The following is a 22481-nucleotide window of genomic DNA, read 5'->3' on the forward strand; positions in this document are numbered from 1 at the left end:
ACAGGCTTTCTGTGAAGTTCAAACGTGAGTATCTCTTATCTGTCTTCCTCCAAGGAATCAGTAGCTCGTAAGCATACCAGGCCTGAGGCACTTTGTTAGTGGGAATGCAGAGTTGCCCTTCATCTCCTTGGCAGGAGCGGATGTTGCAGGCGTGATGGTTCACAATGAGACTAATTAAACCTGCTCTGACTGGGCCGCACAGGGCCAGCCTAGAGAGACATGGGCAAGGGTGCTGGGGGCCCTTGCAGTCCCTGTCCATAGAGGCCTGTGGGAATGACACAGCCCACCTGCTGGACTTTTGTTAAAGAACTGTGGAGACTGTTCTTTAGCCCAGCATCACTTCCCCGCCCTTCCGCATAGCAGCTTCCAGCCACCCGTGGGATCTGTGGGCATGAGCAGGATGCTGACGGGCATCCTCCCGTGCGTGCGAGTGCCGGGTCGCCTCCTGTGCTGCCCTGCGATCACTCCCGGGACGGCCTGGAGCCACGGGCACAGCGTGCGCACCGTGGGCATGCCCTGGTCAGTCTGCCAAGGACTACCGGAGGGGGACGAGTGGCCGACGGAACTCAACTGTGGGCACTTACGGAGTGATGATGCGGGAACGGGCCAAACTGGTGAGGGGGGTACAAGCTGGAGAAATATCCGGAGTGGGTCTGCAGCAGGAGAGAAACAGTCCGTCAGTGGGGCCTGCAAGGCTGCTCACCAAACTCAGGGAGGCAAGACGCCCACACGTAGCACTGGCTCCCAGCACCACCGCTGCGCAGCCCTGAAGGCACACCTATCCCTCTGCAGCTTAGATCTCTGCTTCCTTCCCTGGCAGAGCCAAGCTCCGGGCTTCCCAGGAACCCAGGGTAGGGAACATGCACTCGCACTTTCTAACCTAACCTCAGGCAGAGAGGGAGGGCCAGTGGCTTCTCTTTTCTGAGGAATTATGAACCGTGGGTTAAATGACTAGAGGGTGCAGGACAAGTCCAAGAGTTAGTCCAAACAAGCAAAGGAACGCAAATGTGTTCCTGGAGAAGTCAGATCACTGAGCTCCCAGAGAATCTCAGAAGGAATGGAGTGATGGAGAACAGAGGAATTAAAATGAAGCTGAGACAAGGGAGAAAATGAATGAATATATACACATTGGGGGAGGGGGAAGTAGGGAACAGGAAAGCAGATGTGGTAGAAAAACACAGAGCTGTTAAGAAAATGGCATTCATTTTAAAAGCAGCTGCTTTTTATTCAAGGCCTGTGTCCCAGGCAATGTGGTAGATCCTTTATTCATAAACTCTTTCAATCCTCGTCATAGTCCTGCTAGACAGGAATGCATCTGCTTTTATATATTTTATGGGCAGAATGTTAAGCAGAGTCAGCAAAGTCTATTTCACTGTGCTTTGCACATAAGGCCAAGTATAATAAATGCTGACCTGCCTGTTACAGGAAGGAAGGTGGACACATGGCCCTGACAGGAAGGGAGGTGGACAGCTCTGGGACCAATCCCCAAGGGCCTGTCTGTCTGGCAGTTGTCAGACATGATGAGGCTTGGAGTTAGGGGACCTAACTTCCATTTGAGGACCCTTGAACAGATCTCCTGGTGTTCTCTGTCCCCTGAATATCCAACTGGCTTCTCTGTCCCAGAGTACAACATTGCCTTAGGAATCAAAATGTGGCTATTCTCTTTTCAAGTTTGGGCAGTGGACTTCTGACCTCAGGGGGAAAACAGATGTGAACATGGTGGGGAGCTTCCCCCAAGGGTGCTTGGGTTGTCCACAGCACCTGCAGGAGACAGAAGCTCTGCCAAAGGAAGGGAGTTCAGTTCAGTTACTCAGTCGTGTCCAACTCTTTGTGACCCCGTGGACTGCAGCACGCCAGGCCTCCCTGTCCATCACCAACTCCCAGAGTCTACTCGACTCCTGTCCATTGAGTCAGTGATGCCATCCAACCATCTCATCCTCTGTCGTGCCCTTCTCCTCCTGCCCCCGATCCCTCCCAGAATCAGGGTCTTTTCCAATGAGTCAGTTCTTTGTAACAGGTGGCCAAAGTATTGGAGTTTCAGCTTCAGCATCAGTCCTTCCAATGAATATTCAGCACTGATTTCCTTTAGGATGGACTGGTTTGATCTCCTTGCAGTCCAAGTGACTCTCAAGAGTCTTCTCTAACACCACAGTTCAAAAGCACCAATTCTTTAGCGCTCAGCTTTCCTTATAGTCCAACTCTCACATCCATACATGACTACTGGAAAAACCATAGCCTTGAATAGACGGATCTTTGTTGGCAACCAGGCTGTAAAGCCAGCCTCTACTCACATAACGTGGAAAGAGGCTGCAGTGACACCTCATGGCCACAAGAGGGGGTTATGAGATCAGTGTTCTGGCAACCTCCACTTTTGAAAGGAAGCTGAGCAGAGATGTTTGGCTCACTTGGTCCTGCCTCTTTCTTGAAAAACAGTAACTCCAGACTCTACTCAGTGCAGGTCCCAGTTCTGGGCCATCGAGGGTCAAGAGAGAATTCCAGCAGCTTTTTGCTCAGACAAATCCTTGGGGAAAGGATGCGTCTGCCCTCCTCTCACCTGGAAAGTTTTTCCTTCAGCCCTCAGCAGAAATAATTCTTTTGAATTGTGATTTGACCCCAAAATAGACAAACCACAAGGGTAGCTCTGTTTTGGGTTTAAATACTCCCAAGACAAATACAGTATCAAATTTAGATCTACCACTTGGGTTGGGGAGGGAATGAACTGTAAAAGAATAAAAAGAACAGATTCCTCAGTCCCCGTTTTATTCATGAGTTACAGTTGGAAAACCACTGTGGAGAAAGAACCCTGAACACAGCAATCAGGAGCCTGTTTCTAGCTGAGGCTCTGTCGTTAGCTTTTGTGTCTGTAGGATGGTTCTTGGAGTCAGAAACCTAGAAGACTTGAGTCTGAATACAGCTGTATACAACTGGGGATAATTTACTCAACTTTTCTGAAGCTCATCTACAAATGGATTTAAAAAGTATCTAGAGCTTATAATACTATTGTGGGAGTTCATTCAACTGTTGATTCATTCATGCATAAGATATCAGAGCAGATGCTCTAGGTGCTGGGGACCCAGATACTAAGACAGAAAAGAGTCACTGCCACCATGGAACTTAGGTTCTACTGGAGAGGCAGACAGTGTATGAAAGAAATGAACAGGAGGACATGAGGAGGGGCAGCTGCTGAGATGAGCAGTGGGCTGGTGATTTCACCTGGAGGGGGTCTGGGAAGACTCTTGGAGGAGGTGACTTACGAGTGGGGACCCACGGAGGACATGGAGCCCCATGTAAGGCACTAGGTAAGAAACATTCTAAACAGAGGTCTTTGAGATACAGAGCTAGGAAGGGGCTTGGCCTGTTTGGAAAACAGGAGAGGCCAGTATGGCAAAAATAACCGAGACAGAATGAGATATGATGGAGAGGCAGGCAGTGTGAGGTCATGCAGAGGTGGGCCTTGGTTTGGACGTGGGTTTGACCCTACTTACAATGGATGCCCCTGAAATACACTACATGGCACTAGATGAGTTCACAGGCATGGAGAATCCATCACTGGGCACCGTATGGCCTTAACTATTGGTAAATGAGTACTCATTTATCACACTTCCCATTCCCTCCACCCCCACGCTTACAGGGGAGGCCACAACCTCAAAGGAAGAGGTGCTTAGGCTTAATGATCAAAAAGTAACCTGTTGAATAAATGTTCTCTTTAATGGGAAAGCAGAGTGTAGCCATCTGACAAACTGGGGCCCCAGAGTGGGACAGGTGGTATGGAACCCTAACTCTAAAATGGCAGCTGAGCTTACTGTCTCAGTTTGAAGGTCCTCAGCTATTTCATTTAAGAAGGCAATGGCAACCCACTCCAGTACTCTTGCCTGGAAAATCCCATGGGAGGACCCTGGTAGGCTGCAGTCCATGGGGTCGCTAAGAGTTGGACACAGCTGAGTGACTTCACTTTCACTTTTCACTTTCATGCGTTGGAGAAGGAAATGGCAACCCACTCCAGTGTTCTTGCCTAGAAAATCCCAGGGACAGAGGAGCCTGGTGGGCTGCTTGCCGTCTATGGGGTCGCACAGAGTCGGACACGACTGAAGTGACTTAGCAGCAGCAGCAGCAGCTATTTCATGAGGGAGAAGCTATTTTACTTTTGATGTCTCAAAAGAATTAGAATTTCAGATATGGAGGGGAAGAGATCATGCTGAAGGTGCTCCTGAAAGATGTGACCCCCAAAAAGAGAGGCCACAAGGCTGGGGGTGTCACTATTATCCACTGGTTCATTTCAAATTCTTGGTTTGAGGGAAATTAGTGTCATCTTCTATGTCATCTTCTATGCTTGACCATGCTGGGGTAGTAGAGGGGTAGATATCAAACTCTGGCCACCCAATGTGAAGACGTGACTCATTAGAAAAGAAAGGACCCTGATGCTGGGAAAGACTGAAGACAAAAGGAGAAGGGGGTGGCAGAGGATGAGATGGTTGGATGGCATCACCGGACACGAGTTTGAGCAAATTCCAAGGGAGAGTGAAGGACAGGGAAGCTTGGGGTGCTGCAGTTCATGGGGTTGCAAAGAGCTGGACATGACTTAGTGACTGACCAACAACAAAAATATATCAGACACACTCATGAACATTTAGAATGGAATTAAAGCTGGGCCTGCTTTTCCTAGAAGAACTACAGGGTCCTGAGTTCCAAGCTGTTGGGTACGACCAGTTCATGCATCATTTAGGTGATATTCTGAATCACAAAGAAATCATGGAGCAGGAAGAGAGAGGGGCATAGAAGGGTCGTAAAGAGGCAAGGGTCAGGCATACAAAGTATTTTCAGATATATAAATAGCTTTAGTGTGATGACAGAGTGCTGTTACAAAGATGGCAGGCGCTCCTCCCTGGAACCAGGGACACGGACGTGGGGCAAGGGAATGGACTTGGGCAGAGGGGCCAGAGTCATGGGTAGAGCCGCTCCAGGTTCAGAAGGTACACATGCTACCCCGGCGTCCAGTGCCTCCTTCCAGGCCCTGCCCACCGGCCCTGTGTGCTCTCAGAGGACCACCTCAGGAGCTGATGGGGACCAGAACTGGGTCAGCTAGAAAGAAGGGGAGCCAAGATTCGAGCACAGATCTCTATCTGACTCTGTGTTTCTAGATCTTAACCCAATGCTGCCCTCACATGGAACATTCCAAATTCACTGGTTTATAGGTGGGACCCACGGTATATGTTATGATAATGCTGCCCAAAGAATTCTAACATGCCTTTTGCTGAGTTTAAGTACATGAATGGACAATTAAAACTCACTGGACACATACAGAGAAGCAGCAGCATGAAAGAGGGAAGCAAAGCTAAGCAAGGCACATGACCTTGGTAAATTAATTCAGCAAAGAGGGAGAACTTTTTAAAAAAGTCTGATTTCTCAGTGAGATTCAAGAGGGCAGTGCTTTAATATGTGAGTACACTGCTATGAGGAAAGCCAATCAGAGAACTAAATCGATTTTAGAAATGAAAAACTAGTAGAGTAAAAACTCAACAGAAGCCATGTAAGTAGCAGCATGGACACTCCTGGAAAGGCAGGCAGTGCACAAGAAGGTTAACTGGTACAAAACAGAAGGAGGGACTCAGAAAGACAGGACAAGTAGAGTGAGAGGATTACTCTCTCTCCAGAAAGTGTAAACCCCAGAAGGAAAAAGCAGATCCAGAAGGTTTCCTAAACCAATGAAAAACCTGAACACAGACTGAAGGGCTGACTCACATTTCTGATTTCCCAGGGTGAAGGTAAAATGCTACAAAAAGCAAAAACTACAGGCAAATGAAAAAAAAAGTTTCTTACTAAAGAAAGAGGATCCGGCTGGTAGCAACTTATCTGAAAAGCAAAATGCTACAAGTATTGCTTTAAGAGTTCTAAAGGAACTATGACCTTAGAATCTCTGACTGTGCAGTTGAACTTTCATTCATGTGTGAAGGGAAAAAAAGGCATTTTCAGATATACAAAGGCTTAGAAATTATACTATTTATGTGCTATTCCTGAAAAAAAGCTATTTAAGGAAGTACTCCAGAAAAAGAAACAAAAACAAATAACTCAAGAAATGAGAAGATATGGAACACAAGCAAACCATCTACAGTGAGCAGAGACCAGTAAAATTTAGCTAATTCTAATAACTCTGAATTACGAGATTGTGTACTAAGAAAGAAAATTTAATAATTTGGACTAAAGTTCCAGATTATTTTTAGAGTAATATAATTATAAAAATACATTAAACAAATATCTATTAGAAATAAAGAATTTTAAAAAGTCATAATCATAGTGGGAACAGTAAACTGCTCTCAAAATGTAATAAGTCATAGAGATAAAAAATAATTATATAGAGGATACAAGTCATCAATTAAAAGCTTGACTTTACAGCCATAAACACAACTTTTAGTCCATTAGAGATAAGGTATATCTTTCCAAGATCCATGGTTTCCAAAATTTGATCATGCATGAGCAAGACCACAAAAACCAGAATTGTTCCAACAACATTCTTTGAGAGGAAAGTATAGGAAACTACTGTAAGATAATAAAAAAGAAACCCTTACTAAAAAATTAAAAGAAAACTCCCTAGTAAATTTGATTAAGAGAGAAAACACAGTATATGATGTTAGGAGTGAAAAAAGATATTCATAAGTTTGAAGCTTTACAAGGCAATAGATTGCTTTGTACAACTTTGTATTACTAAGTATGAAAAGAGAGATGAATACTTTTATAGGAGGATATAAATCAACAAAACCAAGTCAGAAACTTATAAGAAACTGAAAAGATTATAAATGATCTTTCTCCAAACAAAAGTGCTAGGCCCAGAAGTTTTATGGATGGACTGCATTAAATCTTCAAGGGACAGAAAATTACTATATATTCTCAAATTTCCCAAGTATAGTATAAGTTGACTATCCTTTCAATTCAATCTTTTGAGGAAAAAATAACCCTGGTGTTGACACTGTCAAAGATAGTATAAAACTACAGTAACTGTGGTGTAGACAAAAACATGAATGGAACAGAATAGAGCCCAGGAATAAGATTCAGTGGGAATCTGGCAAACAACAAAACTGACATTTCAAACTGAGTGATGCATTGGAAAAAAAATAACATTGAATCCCTAGCTCAATGTACAAGTTAAGATAAACTGCCTATGAATTATAAGCAACAATCCCCCCAAACTAACAACTAAAAATGACTGTAAGAAAACCTGGGAGGATATTTTATACTCTTAGATAGCAGGCAGCTTTTTCTTAGCACAACATCAAAGGCCAGAAGTCCATAACAGAAAACAACACTGATCTATCTTAATTCTTAAAATTTCTTCATTAATTCTGTTGAAGGAAACGTGAAAATTAAAAAGAAAAACACATTCCCTTTTGATGTAATAATTGCAGTCTTACAATTTACTTCTTGATCTGCTCACACTCATATGTTTAAGGACATTCACTTCGATACTACTAGTGGCAGAGAAAGCCTAGAGAAAACCCAAATGTCGAAAAACAGCATGCTCAGTAGAAAAATTATAGTAATTTCACACAATGGAATTAAAAAGCCATTAAAGAGAATTAACTCTAGATATGGAAAAATGCTCATAATAAGTGAAAAATAAAACAACAGTAATTCACTATATGTGGCACGATTCCATTTGTTTTTGAATAAAATGATTATATATATGCTCATAAAACATTTTTAAACATAAAAATATTATACTTCTGGGGAGTGGTAGTTGGGTAAAATTTGGGTAAGAGAAGGAAGGCTAAAGGGAAACATTTACTATTTACTTCACATAGTAGTTCACTTGTTCAAAAAAACCCTATTTTAAATTACTATGGCACAAGACATCACAAATAAAGCAAAGAGAAATGAAAAGCTGGTGGAAGATATTTACAACATGACAAATGGTTAACAGCCTTAATATGTAATTAGCTGTTACAAATCATTAAGAAAAAGATGGGGAGAAATGACAATAGCAGCTAAGATTTATATAGCAATTACTATGTACAGATTTTTACTTATTTAATTACCCTCACAACAATTCCATGAAACAGAGAAGGACAGAGAAATGCAAAGAGGCTAAGTCACTTGCCCACGATTGTTAAAAATAACAAGTGATATAGTGCAGAGATTCAAACACAGGTTGTCTGACTCCAGAATCTATACTGCCTCTCTATAGATTGATAGGCAATGGATACAAAAAGACAATTAATTAGAGGTGGAGAAAAATGTCCAATAAGCCCCAAAGTGCTTATTAGGAGTAAAAGATACTCTAATAGTATCTTTTAAAGGATCAGATTGCAGGGCTTCCTTGGTGGCTCAGTGGTAAAGAATCTGCCTCCCAAAGCAGGAGACACGGGTTTAACCCCTGATCCAGAAGATCCCACACGTCGTGGAGCAACTAGGCCCATGCACCACAGCTATTGAACCTGAGCTCTGGAGCCTGGAAGCTTCAACTACTGAGCCCATGTGCTGCAAGTACTGAAGCCTGTGTGCCCCAGGGACTGCTCTGCAACAAAAGAAGCCACCACAATGAGAAGCCCAGACAGCAACGAAGACCCAGCACAGCCAAAAATAAACAAATAAAAAAAAATTAAGAAATCACCAGATTGCAAGGAATTAATTACACTGGTAGTGAGAGTATAGAAGGAAAAAAAAGCCTCTGTGTCACATATCAGATAAGGAGGAAGAGTAGTACATGCTTTATGTATCAAAATTTATATGCTAATACATATCAAAATATCAACATTTATATTTTTATAGTTATATACAAAACTTATACATTCTTTGGCTCAGCAATTCTATTTCCAGGAATTTATTCTGAGAAAATAACTGGATAAAAGAATCATGATATATATACAAGAATTTCCATTGTAGAGTGACAATTTGGAATATATATCATCTATATACTTTATTATATATATATGTACATATACACATTGTATATATACCCATACACATAGAAACACTAGCTATTTCTAGATTAAGAAGAAACTTGCACTTCTATCATTTGCTTCTTAAATACTATGCATGTATTACTTTTATAACCAGAAAATAATAAAAATGGTAATTTTCATATATACATGCATAACATCAAAAGCTTCCAGCATTGGTACCCCCAATTCATGCACGTGTGAGCCACCTATAAAGAGGTGCACAGATCTCCTGACCTTCAGATGTTGAGAGCAAAAGCACTAGAGGTTTGTGATGTATAAAAGCAACCAAGAAATACCCTAATTCCTTGAAATTTGAATGTCTAAGTGACAGGAAAGAAGTAATATTTTACAAGTATTTGAAGGCTCCCCACCACTCCACCCTACCCTGTCCTTCTCCGGAGGCCTGGGTCCACCTGGGAAGCCCTCAGGCCTCCAATTCAGGGTCTAGACCCTGCCCAGGTGGGTTGCGATGGCCACCTCTGTGCCGTCCCGTCTTCTGTAGCTGCCAGAGAGAAAGGTCTGCTGGAGCTGTACTGTTGCAGAGTTGGGGCAACTGCGTGCTTCAGATTAGAAGCTAATCTTGATCTAAGGGCTCAAGATCAGAACTACAATGGCTTTTAACTTGAAAATATTTTCTTCAAAATCTGTTTTATAGAGAACAGAAACTATTTTCGTAAAAATCATTATTCTACTGTTTTAGTAAAACAATCTCAGATGTAAAGGAAGCTTCCCAACTAGCAAAACCTATGTTCAAGTTTAGAAAATATTCTGCTATCACATGAAAAGTTCTCTTCTTGTTTGTCAGTTCAGGGATCTGCAAACTTTTCTGTACAGAGCCAAATAAATATTTTAGGCTTTGCATATCTCAGGGTCTCTACTGCATCTACTCAACTCTGCCATCACAGCAGAAAAGCAGACAGACAATGCATTTAATAAACATTCACAGTTGTACATATACACGAAAATAAGTGATGGGCTGGATCTGGTCTCAGACTGTCATTTGCTGAGTTCTCTTTTAGATGATCATTTTAGAAGAATTTTCTACTGTATTACATCTTTTTTTTTTCTCCCACTATTTATGTTACTTAGGTTGACAGAGTAGTGTGACTTTTAAAGTTATCATTGGTGGAGCAGTACCTATAATCTTTCTTTCAAGAAATGACATGTGTCTAAAGGCCAGTTCACTGTCCTGGGCTCAGTCATTCTCACATCTCAGCAAAGATGGGGACACACACTTCTCGAAGCTGTTCTCCCTCCTTAGAGTACCTACATGACTGTAACAGCTGCCAATTCCCTCCTGCCATAATTCCCAGCTCCCTCTGACACTAAGACAGACAGACAGACAGACAGACACTCACATATGGCTCAATATTGGGCGCTATCCTTTAGTTTAAGAGAAAATGTATATAACTCTGAAGAAATGGTATGGAGAGATTTAAAAATGACTTAGAAAAGCTGTATCTAAACATGATGACAGAATGTGCATATTCTGTGACTAAACATGTGGGTGCCAGTTCATTTCCGTATTTTGTTGGCAAAACAGCACACTGACTTCACCCTGTCTCGCTACAGCTAACCCAAAGAGTTACTCAGAATTCTGGCACTGTGAAGCCTGCTATACCAGAGACCACCTCTCAAAACAAAGAAGTGGTTACGGTAATGTTCTTCAACCCGATTCTTCCCATTTAAACAGTATGAGCATTGGGAGAAAATTAATTTTCTTAAAAAACAAGTAGTATGTGTGGAGAATGAGGAATGAATTAAAAAAAAAAAAAAAAAAGCTGTCAAGTATCCTGAGCCCTAATTTGGTAACATGTTGATCTTGAATGATGCTTGTGGATGGGGACAAGTAGAAAACACATAAAGTTCACGTTTCTTCTTCTGCTATTAATTATGATTCAAACAATAAATACTTACTGAGAATCTACTAAATGCCAGGCATTGTGCTAAGTGTCTAGGAATAAACACTGTGTGTGCTATTTTCTTTTAAAAAACTATTAATAAAATATAATGCACTTGAATCGTAGACCCAGGTTAGAATTTTATACATGAGTCATCTAGGTACGAAAATATATTTTAGTAAGTGAACAACACTCATGAAGATTCTTATTTGCGCTAACAAATCTTTTTTTACATTGAACAGGCTTCTAGCTAATGAATTTGCTAGCAGTCTCTTTCTTCCCCAGATATGATATATACTATGTTTAAGAGCACATATTTAGAGGATGGTTTTAATCTGTCCATTAGGAAGAGGTCCTAAGAACTGTTGAATTCAGCCCTTATGAGCACGGCCTCCAAATGAAAGCTTTGGCTCTGATTCAACACAGCAGAGAAATGCCGCTGCCTGGAGGAGCATGAGCAAAGCCCTGAAAGCTGAGCTACTTACAGCGAAAGGGTGGTAGGGGGGAGCGGGGGGAGCTCCTCGGGGCCCTGCTGGTGGAGGCAGCACGGAAAATCCTGTTGAAAAGATGCCAAGTGCGCTGAGGTTCAACCCCGGGATCAGACTGGCTTGTTGCTGGGAATAAAAATGGAAAAAGAGTTGAGGGGCGGAGACCAGAGAGGCCCGGCTTGCCTGGGTCGACCTCCATCTCTTGTCTGGACGGCATCAGTGTCTCCTGCTCAGCCCACCCAGGCCCTGTGGACCTCTTCCTCACCCTGCGGCCGGGGCGGGCTCTCCAAACCTCAACCTGACCGTGGCACTCCTTTCAAAGCTTCTCTGCTGCTTTAAGTGTCTGCACTTCTTAACACAGCCATGAGGCTCTTCCTGGGGACCCAGGCCACCTTGCCAGCCTCTCCTGCTAACCTTCACTCCCACCCTGCCCAGTCCTGCGCCTCTCTCTCCTCTGGATCCCCCGCACACACTGTCTGCTTTGCGAGAACTGTTGCTTGTCTCCATCCTCGCCTGGCTACATCCTACTCATCATGTGGGTTTCACCGGAGCTTAGATGGCCCCTCCTCAAGGAACCTTCTTTCATCCCAAAGGCCTCAGCTCAGGTGCCCTTTCTGGGCTCTCCTAACACACTCATGTTCCCCTAAAACAGCAGGCATCACGTAGTATTTGAATGGCCTGTGTAGTTGCCTCTCTGCCTTTCAGACAACAATTTCCTCATGGACAGAAACTGTCTTGTTTAGTGCTGTGAGCTCAGTGCCTGGTACATAGTAAGTACTCAATAAATATTTGCTGAATGAATATGATTAAAACATGTTGGCTGAATAGTTCTTCCTAACTCTATCCAGGGAAAGATCAGACCCCTCATTAAGATACCACATGTGGAAACTCTTATCCATGTTTGGAATGGTCCACAACTTTGGCTTGTTTACCATTTAGCTGCCAGTTTCGTGATCATCTCACTTGCTAACTTCACATTTAAACACGGGGCTGCTCACACAGGCTGCCCTTCAGAGGCAGAGGGATTATGTATCTCCCACCGTGGTCTGTAACCCACCTGTCCTACCACTGCCTCCCCAACCACCGAGCAAATCGCTAACATTTTCTCTTTGCTCATCTGTGGCTCTAGGGTCACCCAGTAACTTGCCTTCTTTTAGAATGTCTGGGACGGGAGAGTTAGGATCTTAGCCTTTATCCCATTCATGTGTGAGATCTAGTAATTTTGTTATTCACCTATCAATGCATGACTTCAGCACAGACATGGATGAACCTAAGTGATGCACATACTCAGGGGAAGATGTTTGGAACACCCAGAGCCTCTGCAGTTTTTCCGGGTGTTCACAGAAAGAGTTTATCATAAGGTATCAAGATCCCCAAAGAAGAAAATGAGATCAGTGGACAATACTTTGACAGACAAATACACACAAATGGAGGGGGAGGGAAGGTCACACTGCATCTTCTCCTCACCATGCTCACCATGCCCTGTAATTATCATGTGGTCCGCTAACGTGGGACTTGGGGTGAGGTGGGAAGGGAGTACTGACCTGAGGAAGAAGGTCCTATGGCAAGTGCTGCATGAGGAACTGGGGCTGTGTTTCACCCACCCAGTCCTTTCTCCACACTGAGTCCTCTGTGAAATGTTACAAAGTCTGGGATTTTCTTCCAAGTCATCCCAGTGGGAGTGGGGACGTGGATGAAGGTTCAAATGAAGCAAAACAGGCCATGAACGGATAACTGCTGAAGCTAGATTATGGGCATATGAGAGCTTATCATGGTATCCTTTCCTGTCTTATATATGTTAAAAAAAAGTCATTATCATAAAAAAATGAAACAATTTACTCCTCTGAGCTGAGTTTGTGCTTTTTATTAAAAGGACAAATATTTTTAAGATTCCTGAATGAATTTCAGGATGGTGTCTCCCCATTATAAAGTTGCAATCAGGTAGTAATAACAGGAAGGACAAACCCAAATCAGTCTGCTAGAATTATTAGAGTCGAGGTGGATGACAACATTTATTGGACAATCTGAAAGGACAGATCAGTGAGAGATGAAAATCAGAAGTTTTTTTAAAACTGGAAAGTAGGGGGGGAAAAAAAATCTCACTTTTCTAACATAACAGCTGTCTTGATTTTTATATGTAGCCTTCTAGTCATTTTGAATCATATTATTTTATATAATTAAAACCCTAGTTATATATACTTTTATATTAATATATTCTTTTCTTAATTAACAATATATCATAAGCAATTTCTGATTTAAAAATCTTCCAAGCTGTGATTTTAATGACTTCACACTATTTTGTCACGTGTACTTAGCGTATTTTACTAGTTCGTCTCCTGCTTATTCTAATGCCCTTGCCCCCAAGAAGAAAGGCGTAACTCTGTGCTCCTATTCTAAAGTGCTTCTTCACCTTCTGAATGACAATTATTCTTAGAGAGGCTTGGGTCCTGCCTGACAACACACGTGAAAACCAGTGGAGAAGAAAGCAGTCAGCACTTACATTAACAGCCAGCATATCATTTTCAAAGGCCTCACGCAGCTTCTTCATAATCTCTATTTCGGCATTGGCACAGGCCTCAACTGTGCCCTTCACAGTGATGGTTCTTTCAGGGTTGTATATGCTCAAATCCTGCAAGCTGGCCACCAGGAAAAAGAGAAAAATTTCCTTTTTTCAAAAGGAAAAATAAAATCTCAGAAGGGTCACACTCAAGTCTTGGTGGAAGAGGCAGGGAGAAGATGGATACCCTCACCTCACACTGTGGCACAGAACATCTGCCATCTTATCTCAAATCTTTGCAGTGACTTAGATGATATCAGTAGAGAAGGTTTGACTGGGAACTACTTATGCATTTGTTTTGACAGTGCTGAAGATAATTATATTATTATCTTATGATTACATTCCCATTTTAAGGAAAAGCAGATGAACAACCTGGACATATCAAAATGCTCACATTCTCCATTACTGGGCACAGTTAATTGGAACAAGTGGCTTACGATGAGATTGTTATCTTGGTCCCTGTCTCATGTTCAATTTTCTTCAAATTTCTGCCTTCTTTTCCAATCAGTCTTCCAACCAAGCCATTGTGGGCCAAGATCTTCAGAGGAATCTCTTCAGCTCTACAAGAGACAAGCAACAATTTGACATTTAAGTTGAACACAATGGTTGACTTAAGAGCTATTGTTGTTTAGTAGCTAAGTCATGTCCAACTCTTTTGCAACCCCTTAGACTGTAGCCTGCCAGGTTTCTCTGTCCATGGGATTAAGAGCTATCACTCTCCTTATTTCTTACAAATAGAAGCTGTTTTTGTTCAGCTACCAAGTGGCCATGGGCTTTAGGAGAAGCTAGGTTTCTCACTAACTCTAGTGCATGAATTCTGATTAACACAAGCCAAAATCATGTTAATTTTACTCCCTTGTTGTGACTGGTTGGAAATGGGTCCATGAGAGAGACTGGCCAATGAGGTAGAAGAGGTCTGTAGGGTGGCTTTAGGAAGGTTTTCCTTGCTTGTAAAAAAAGCAAGGGATAATGACATCAGTCCAATGGTAGACTAGGAACAACAGGCCCTCCTATCCCTACAGAGACACCAAGTTGACAACAAAAGATAGGCTAAAATCTTTCTCTGAGAACTCTAGAGATCAGGGGAGAAGCTATACCACCCAGGATTTTATAAAACTGAAAAGGGATTCTAGCAAAAGGACTAAGAAGTTTTGTGGCATTTGGCATGCCTTTCATGCTCCTTCCCCTACACACCATAGCAAGGGGAAACTGGGAGGAAATCCTCCACACCAAGGCCCCTCCCCTGGGACAGAAACAAAGGACTGGACAATGAGTCCAACATTCTGGCTTGCCCGGGGGCTGCCTGAGAGATCGGTTTCTGTCTCTCCTAACTTAGGGAGCTGCCAAGCCTGGTGCCCAAGTCTGGAAGCTGCTGAAAACAGAGGTGTATAGTATGTTAGAGCTGCAGCTCCACAGTCAGAAGCCAGGAGGAGAAAGAAATCAGAAATGGTTTCAGAAGTCCTAAAACCTCCAGCCAGGCTGAATAGTGAAGGTCTTCCCCTGAACAAAGCCAGTATGCAAAGATTCTGAGAGGTGATTGCTTTTTCTGATGCCCAAATTCCAGCAAAAAAATTATCAGCCATAGAAAGAAATAGAAACATGGTTTAATCAAAGGATCAAAATAAAACTCCAGAAACTGACCCTAAAGAAATGCAGATCTATGAGCTACTTGACAGACTTTAAAATAATGATCACAGAGATGCTCAATGACCTAGATGAGAATACAAACAACTAAATGAAATCAGGAAGGTGATGCATGAACAAAGTGAGAATATCAACAAAGAAAAAGAAGCTATTAAAAAACAACCTAACAGAAATAATAGAGCTGAAAAATATAACTGAAATATTAAAGGAATTTAAAAGCAGATATGATCAGGCAGAAGACAGACTCAGAAAACTTGAATATCAGTCATGTGAAATCATCAAGTGAAGGGAGAAAAAAGAATTTTAAAAAAAGTAGAGACAGGATAATGGGCTTATGGAACACTATCAAATCGATCAAGAAACATGTCATTGGAATCACAGAAGGACAGAGAAAGAGACAAGGGAGAGAGCTTATTCGAAGAAAATAGGCAGAAAACTTTCCAAATCTGAGGAAAAAAATGGACATACAGATTTAAGAAGCTCCAAGAACATCCACCTGGGATAAACCAAAAGAGAATCACACTGAGACACATTATAACCCAGGTGTCTAAACTCAAAGAGAAAATCTTGAAAGCAGCATGAGAAAAGTGATTAGTAACATACAAGAAAGTTTCCGTAAGATTATAGATGGATTTCTAAGCAGAAATCTGCAGGACAGAAAGGAATGGGATGACATACTCATAGCACAGAAAGAAAAAACTATCAACCAAGAATACTGTATCTAGCAAAACTGTCTTTGAAAATGATAGGAAAATTAAGACTTTTCCAGATAAACAAAAGATGCGAGGAGTTCATTACTCCTAGACCAGTTCTACCAGAAATGCTAAAGGGAGTCTTTTAAAAGTTGAAATGACCTCCAACTAATAAAAAAATTAAAAAAAAAAAAAAAAAAAAGTTGAAATGAAAAGATGTTTCAACATATAAAAATTAATACACTATATTAACAGAATGAAGGACAAAACCCACATGATCATCTCAACTGATAAAAGAAAAGGCATATCAGATACACTGAAAAAAGTAAAACAGAAAGAAAAGTCATGGGCCTTTGAGTCTATGATTCAACTGACCCTGCAGTCATTCTCACATAGTAAGGACTTCTAATTATGTGACATCAAAACTGTTTCTTATTACTTAAGCCATTTGTTACGTTTTCTGTTACTTGAGACCAAAAACATCTAATAGATGCACTACAACAGCCTCAAAATAAAGGGATGCTTGAAGAAGCTCCATTAGAATGTGACTTACAGAGGGCAGGATTTTTTGTTAGCTTTGTTCACTGGGACACAGAACAGTGCCTGGCTAGTAGGTACTCAATAAATATTTGGTAAATGAATGGCTAAGTGGTAAAGAATCTGGCTGCAATGCAGGAGAAGTGGGTTCAATCTCTGGGTCAGGAAGATCCTCTGGAGGAGGAAATGGCAACCTACTCCAGTATGCCTACTGAAAAAAATCCCATGAACAGGGAGGAGGCTGGCAGGCTATAGGCCATGGGGTTGCAAAGAGTCAGACAAGATAGAACATGCACATAAATGAATAAAAGGAAAGTTTAGGATCCCTCTTCGCCTCCATCCTCCACCTCCTACTCATCTTCCTCAGGGCTCAGCTGAAATGTCACTTAGACAGGAAGGCCTTCTCTGAAATCCCTAACTCTCTTTGTCTCTCTAAAGCCTTGATTAGGGCCTCCAGTTAGCTGCAGTTGTTTTCCACTGTAGCACTTATCATAGCTGTACTTAATTACTTACTGGTGTAATTGTTTGTTTAGCAGATGTCTCACACTGGATAAATTAAAAAAAAGGAACTGGATCTTGTTCAAAGTTGTAGCCTCAGCCCCTAGCACAGTGCTCAGCATAATGCCTCATTAAAAAAAAATCACATTTCAAAGATATTCAAACTCTATCTTGGCTCTCCATAAATACTTCAAAAATCCAATTTATATAGCAGTCTTTTTGATTCTTTTAAATATTGTAAGATGATGACACCTAATTCAAAGGACCAAGGAGGGTAACATTTATAAAGTTCTCAATAACTTGGATGAGAGAGGGTCTTCTTTAAATTAAGTCACAGCATTTGGGGGATTCCAAAAGTCCCAAATAGTAAGTAATTCATAAGTAAAATGTTAAGAGTTCCTCATGAAGCCTAAGACTTTGCAATGTTTTTCTTTGAAGAACTACTCTCATCTCCTTGGTTTTGGAACACATTATTTGACACTGTTTGAATATAAATTAGTTTTATATTCAATTCATCCCTCACTGTTTCCTTATAAAACTGCCACAATACATGCCTATAAGTGGATTTTGCCAGACTTACATAGAGCCTTTTTTATTATCTATTCTATTACCATTAATTTGTTTATAATACAAATTAATATATTTGTATTACTAAATTATACAAGTTACTATGAACTGTATTTGTTATTCAAATTGTACAACAGGAATCCTAAGCAATATTTTGTGAAAGAAATGGACAGGAGGAGATTCAAGAAAAAAGAATAAAATAGCCACTCAGATACCAGTTTCTACTATTTAAGGAAACATAATCCAAGCTTAAGAGTCCAAGGGGCTTAGGAGCAAAACCCTTTTGATGCAAATGTACTTTCTGAATCTGCCCTGTCCAATATGATGGCCACTAGCCATACATGTGACTACTTAAATCTGAATGGATCAAGTTAAAATATTCAGTACCTCCACTGCACTTGTCACATTTCAAGCACTCACCAGCAACACTTGGCTAGTGGTTATTATAGTGAACAGTGCAAATATAGAACATTTCCATTAGCACACGCATTGGACAACATGGTTATGTTCCCATCAATAATTATTGCCAGTGAGTGATGGAAGCATTAGGATCACCAAACGAAACATGCAAGTAGAGAAATAGCCATGTTGTAAACATAAAAGATCTATTTCCCATTGTATTCTCTATGGAACAAATACCTGAAAATTAATCCTTCCCCCGCTCCCTTTAACTGAGAAATAGATTTACAGCTCTTTGAAAACTTTCCTGGGTTAAATGAATGAGAACCTAATCTTTTCTGTTGAGTGGTCTGTGCATTGCATGCAAACTTACAGTTTGGTCTCATCAGCCTCTTTCTGCATGATTTCAAGAATCATGCGGCATGCTTCAGAGGTTCCCTCTGGGGTGGCATGGATGGTGACGGGCTTCTCTGCGGCCCCAGAGTTCTCCTTTCTATGGATGTCTACCCTGCAGGAAAAGAATCAGGAGCCATAGCACAACGTCATCTGGCACTGGATCCTAGTCCAAGAAAGTGTTGCACTGGCCAATGTACAGCAAGGACACAGACAGACAATAAGTGTCATTAGCACGTTTGCAACCAATGCCATTCTCCAAGAAGGCAGCAAGCAGTGCAGAAGGTCTTGGGCCAAACCTGAATTCTCTGCAGCTCCACTTAGAAAGGAATATTTCTTACAGGAGTGCTATTGGACAAAGGCACCAAGCCAATGTGGTAAATGAAGCCAGTTTGGTAAATGAAGTATTTTGTGTAGTCTTTCAAATGATCTTAAAAGTGAGCAGGATAATACTGCACGTTGGCATAGTGCCAGTCTCTGAACTGATTGCAGCTTTTAAAAGCCATATGTTAATCCAACTCTAAACACCAAATTCAAGCAAGCTTTATATATCTGAGTGTGGATAGAAAACAGAGGCATGCCCTTTCTCTGCCTAAGTTTTTGGTTTCCTTGCCACTGGCAGCCTGCCTTCTTCCAGTCTCTTAGAACTAATGGCTCCAAAGCTTGATGACTTTATCAGACTTCTTTGGGTAGTTGTGGCTCTATTTGTTTTTGTTAACTTTCAGAATCACATAATTGATTGTATCCCTTTTTACTTTGGTTGTTAGAAAGCCCAAATCCAAGTTTGGGGCCTATTTCTAAAAAAGTAGGCACACACTTTGAGAATTAACTTCGCTTCTATTTAAACTTGCTACATTTATAAAGCCACTTCAAATAATATTTGGAACAAAAAGACATACAAATAAAAATCACTTTCTCAGGGAAGTAGACTTACAGGGATAAAAGGGGACTGATTTTAAAACAAAAGAACATCACATAGTATTTCCTCTGACTACTATCTTACCACTTCACTCCTATGATTATAAACCCTGGGATTCATGTAATTGCCCATTTTTTGGAAATAACTCAGATACTTTGAAGAAAACAGTTTTTTGTCTTTCAGGTTATAAAACCCTCGATGACCTGAGTAAAATGCGTTAGGAATGTAAATAACTAATACTTGCAATTTGGTGCTTTGTAATTTAAGTGCTTTCACAATAATTATTTCATTCAATCTGACTGTCCTAATTCTCACACTACTCCTATAGAAGCTGTTGATGCTCAGAAAGCTTAAAATTTTTTCTAAGCTTATACAGCCATTAAGTGGGGAAACTTGGACAAGGGTCTTTGTTTTCAAGTGCTGTGCTTTGTTAATTTTATCATGCTGTGGTCTTAGGAACATACAAGAATCAACAACCTCACAAGTTACTTTATCCACTACAACTCCTACTACCGAGTCAGTCTCCTTAAGCAGACAGAGAACTAAACATAAGGCTAATAACGTACTTTATTTCTTGCTCAATGTAATAGTGACTCACCCGTTGCCTTTATGAAGCTGTTTGTGAGACTCCCTAGGTGGTCTCAAAGAACGACTATCACCCTGGGCTCTGACTCAGAAGAGGCGGCGAGAGCTAAGGTAAGTAGGTTCTAGGATCCCATAAAGTTCAGCCCCATACCTCTGTTGTTTTAAAAATATGTAGATGTGTTCACAGGCATCAGAGAGCTTAGGAGAACAATTCGTGACTGTAAGGTCATTAGTACCTTTTTTATGAATTATTAGTGTTTCAGGTATGACCTCTAGGACATTGGCATGAAAGCTCATGAACGCCCCTGGGTTCTGTGTTAGTCTGTTAGTAGTTCTGTTTAAAGAAGCCACTGTCCCAATCCAGCACAGCCCCCCACTGCTGATGCAAGCAATAGCAACCTGGGAATGGCCGGGACCCACCAGCACTCAGGGGACCCCTCAGAAGGAAGGAAAGGAAGCCCCGGAGGCACGTACCGGGACTGGGTCTGCTTAGTGATGTTCTTTATGGTCAAGCCCTCCTTTCCGATGATGGCACCAACAAACTGGGTGGGGACCAGGATCCGCAGCGGGAAATCAATCTGTCTGGCCTGAGAAGAGCCCCCAGGGGCATGGCCTTGCTCCCGGGAAGAGTGGTCCCCACGCTGGGCTCGCTGAGGGGGCGAAGGGGAGCTCACCTCTTCATCCGGGATGTAGGATATCTTGAAGGAGTAGTTCTCAAACTGATGCCCGCTTAGCTTCTCGATGGCTCTGAAATACAGCAGGGGAAGTGAGCTTTGTTAGAGACCCACAATGCCAGGGTCAGTGGACCGGTTCATTCACTCTCCTTTACTAATTGCCTACGAGAATGCCGTCCACAGCACTGAGGATGCAGCTGTGAGCAAAACACACGCCATCTCTGCTCTTTCACAGAGGGCGATTAACAAGTAATCACCAAGTACAGGTCTGGTCTGCTATACAATGTGTTGTTCTGTTTTCTTTTTTAACCACTTAAGGCTGTATCAAAAACACTGTAAATATCGGCATAAAATTGACTCAAGAATTTTCATTGTAATATAGTTATTACTGAAAATCCAGCAGTAGATAAGCACAAATGAGAAAAACATCCTAGTCCATCCTATGTCTTTCTTAAATATATTATTATTTATACAAATGGATTAATATCAAACATACTACTTTATAATCCTTAAAAATAGTTAATACTCTAGTTTTCTAAGTGATTAAATATCCTGAAATTTAATTTTTACTGGTTAACATTCTATTGATTTGCCATCATTTTTGCAACATATTATCTATTGTTTTGTATATATATATATAAGAATATATATATATATACACACATACTCCCAATGCAGGAGACAGGGGTTTGAGCCCTGATTGGGGAAGATCCACACGCTGCAGTGCAACTAAGCCCATGCACTACAGCTACTGAACCTGTGATTTACAGCCTGGGAGCTGCACCTACTAAAGCTTGAGTGTCCTAGAGTCTGTGCTCTGCAACAAGAGAAGCCACTGCAAAAAGAAGCTGGCACACCACAACTATAAAGCAGCCCCCACTTGCCACAACCAGAGGAAAAAAAACTGTGCAGCAATGAAGACCTCGCACAGCCAAAAGAATATATAAAATAAATTTTAAAAATGTTTAAAAAGTCAACAGCAAATGACCATTGCCTTGTTCGATGCAAAATTAACATTTTGAAAACTAGTGGTATGAGGACGGGTTAAATATGCATTCATGGATGTGGAAACCTTGAAAAAAAACACTAATTCTGGTATGTATAACCAATATGAATATTATGCCACCTCCATAAAGCATGACCACGTGTGACCATAATTCTAGTTGTGATGACCTGACAGGCACTTCATGGGCCTTCTACAAAAAGGAACTTGTTTTTGTTGTTGTTTTTAAAATATTCAATCCCATGTGTGTTAATAGCCAAGCTCACAATTAACCATCCCTGAAGCAATGTCATCATGGGTGGGGTCAGGAGGTGAATGTGAGTAGGAAGAAGAGTCCGAGCCAAGTACTCTTTGATGAGCCACTCCAAGATGACAATGCTCCCTTGGGCTGATGTCACAGAGGTGAACCCCCCCTTTTAATATTCATAGAGGGAAAAGGAAGTAAGTTTCAGCATTCATCCAATGAGTGTGGACAGAAACAGGCTTGGGCTTCTTCCTCATGGTGCATGGAGAAAGCTCTAGGTGAAAGTGGCTTCCAGTGGTTGTCAAAGCAGACTCTAGGGGACACAGCGTCAGAGACGTGGTGTCCTCTACTCCTGTTTCAATATACAGCTCCCACCTTGGTTCTGATGCCAAGGCTCAACATTTTTCAAGATAAAACTCTCTGTACAGTCAACAAACAGATACCCTG

The 22481-nt window shown here is 41.5% G+C and overlaps 1 protein-coding gene across 4 annotated transcripts in view; it reads right to left on the bottom strand.

Annotated features, from left to right (window-relative positions):
- IGF2BP2 (insulin like growth factor 2 mRNA binding protein 2) overlaps window positions 1-22481 on the bottom strand; it is a 162939-nt gene that overhangs the window by 14064 nt on the left and 126394 nt on the right. For 2 of the 4 annotated variants that reach the window (XM_043874889.1, XM_043874892.1), the window contains exons 6-11: window positions 20588-20860; window positions 18590-18724; window positions 14317-14439; window positions 13823-13958; window positions 11320-11448; window positions 585-653 (exon numbers count right to left, since the gene is read on the bottom strand). In XM_043874889.1, coding sequence (XP_043730824.1) covers window positions 585-653; window positions 11320-11448; window positions 13823-13958; window positions 14317-14439; window positions 18590-18724; window positions 20588-20860 — 865 coding nt within the window. The remainder of the gene's footprint in view (window positions 1-584; window positions 654-11319; window positions 11449-13822; window positions 13959-14316; window positions 14440-18589; window positions 18725-20587; window positions 20861-22481) is intronic. The other 2 variants (XM_043874890.1, XM_043874891.1) reach the window with 2 other exon arrangements.

The sequence above is a fragment of the Cervus elaphus genome, chromosome 19 (genome assembly GCF_910594005.1).
Source record: "Cervus elaphus chromosome 19, mCerEla1.1, whole genome shotgun sequence".
Classification (NCBI taxonomy): domain Eukaryota; kingdom Metazoa; phylum Chordata; class Mammalia; order Artiodactyla; family Cervidae; genus Cervus; species Cervus elaphus.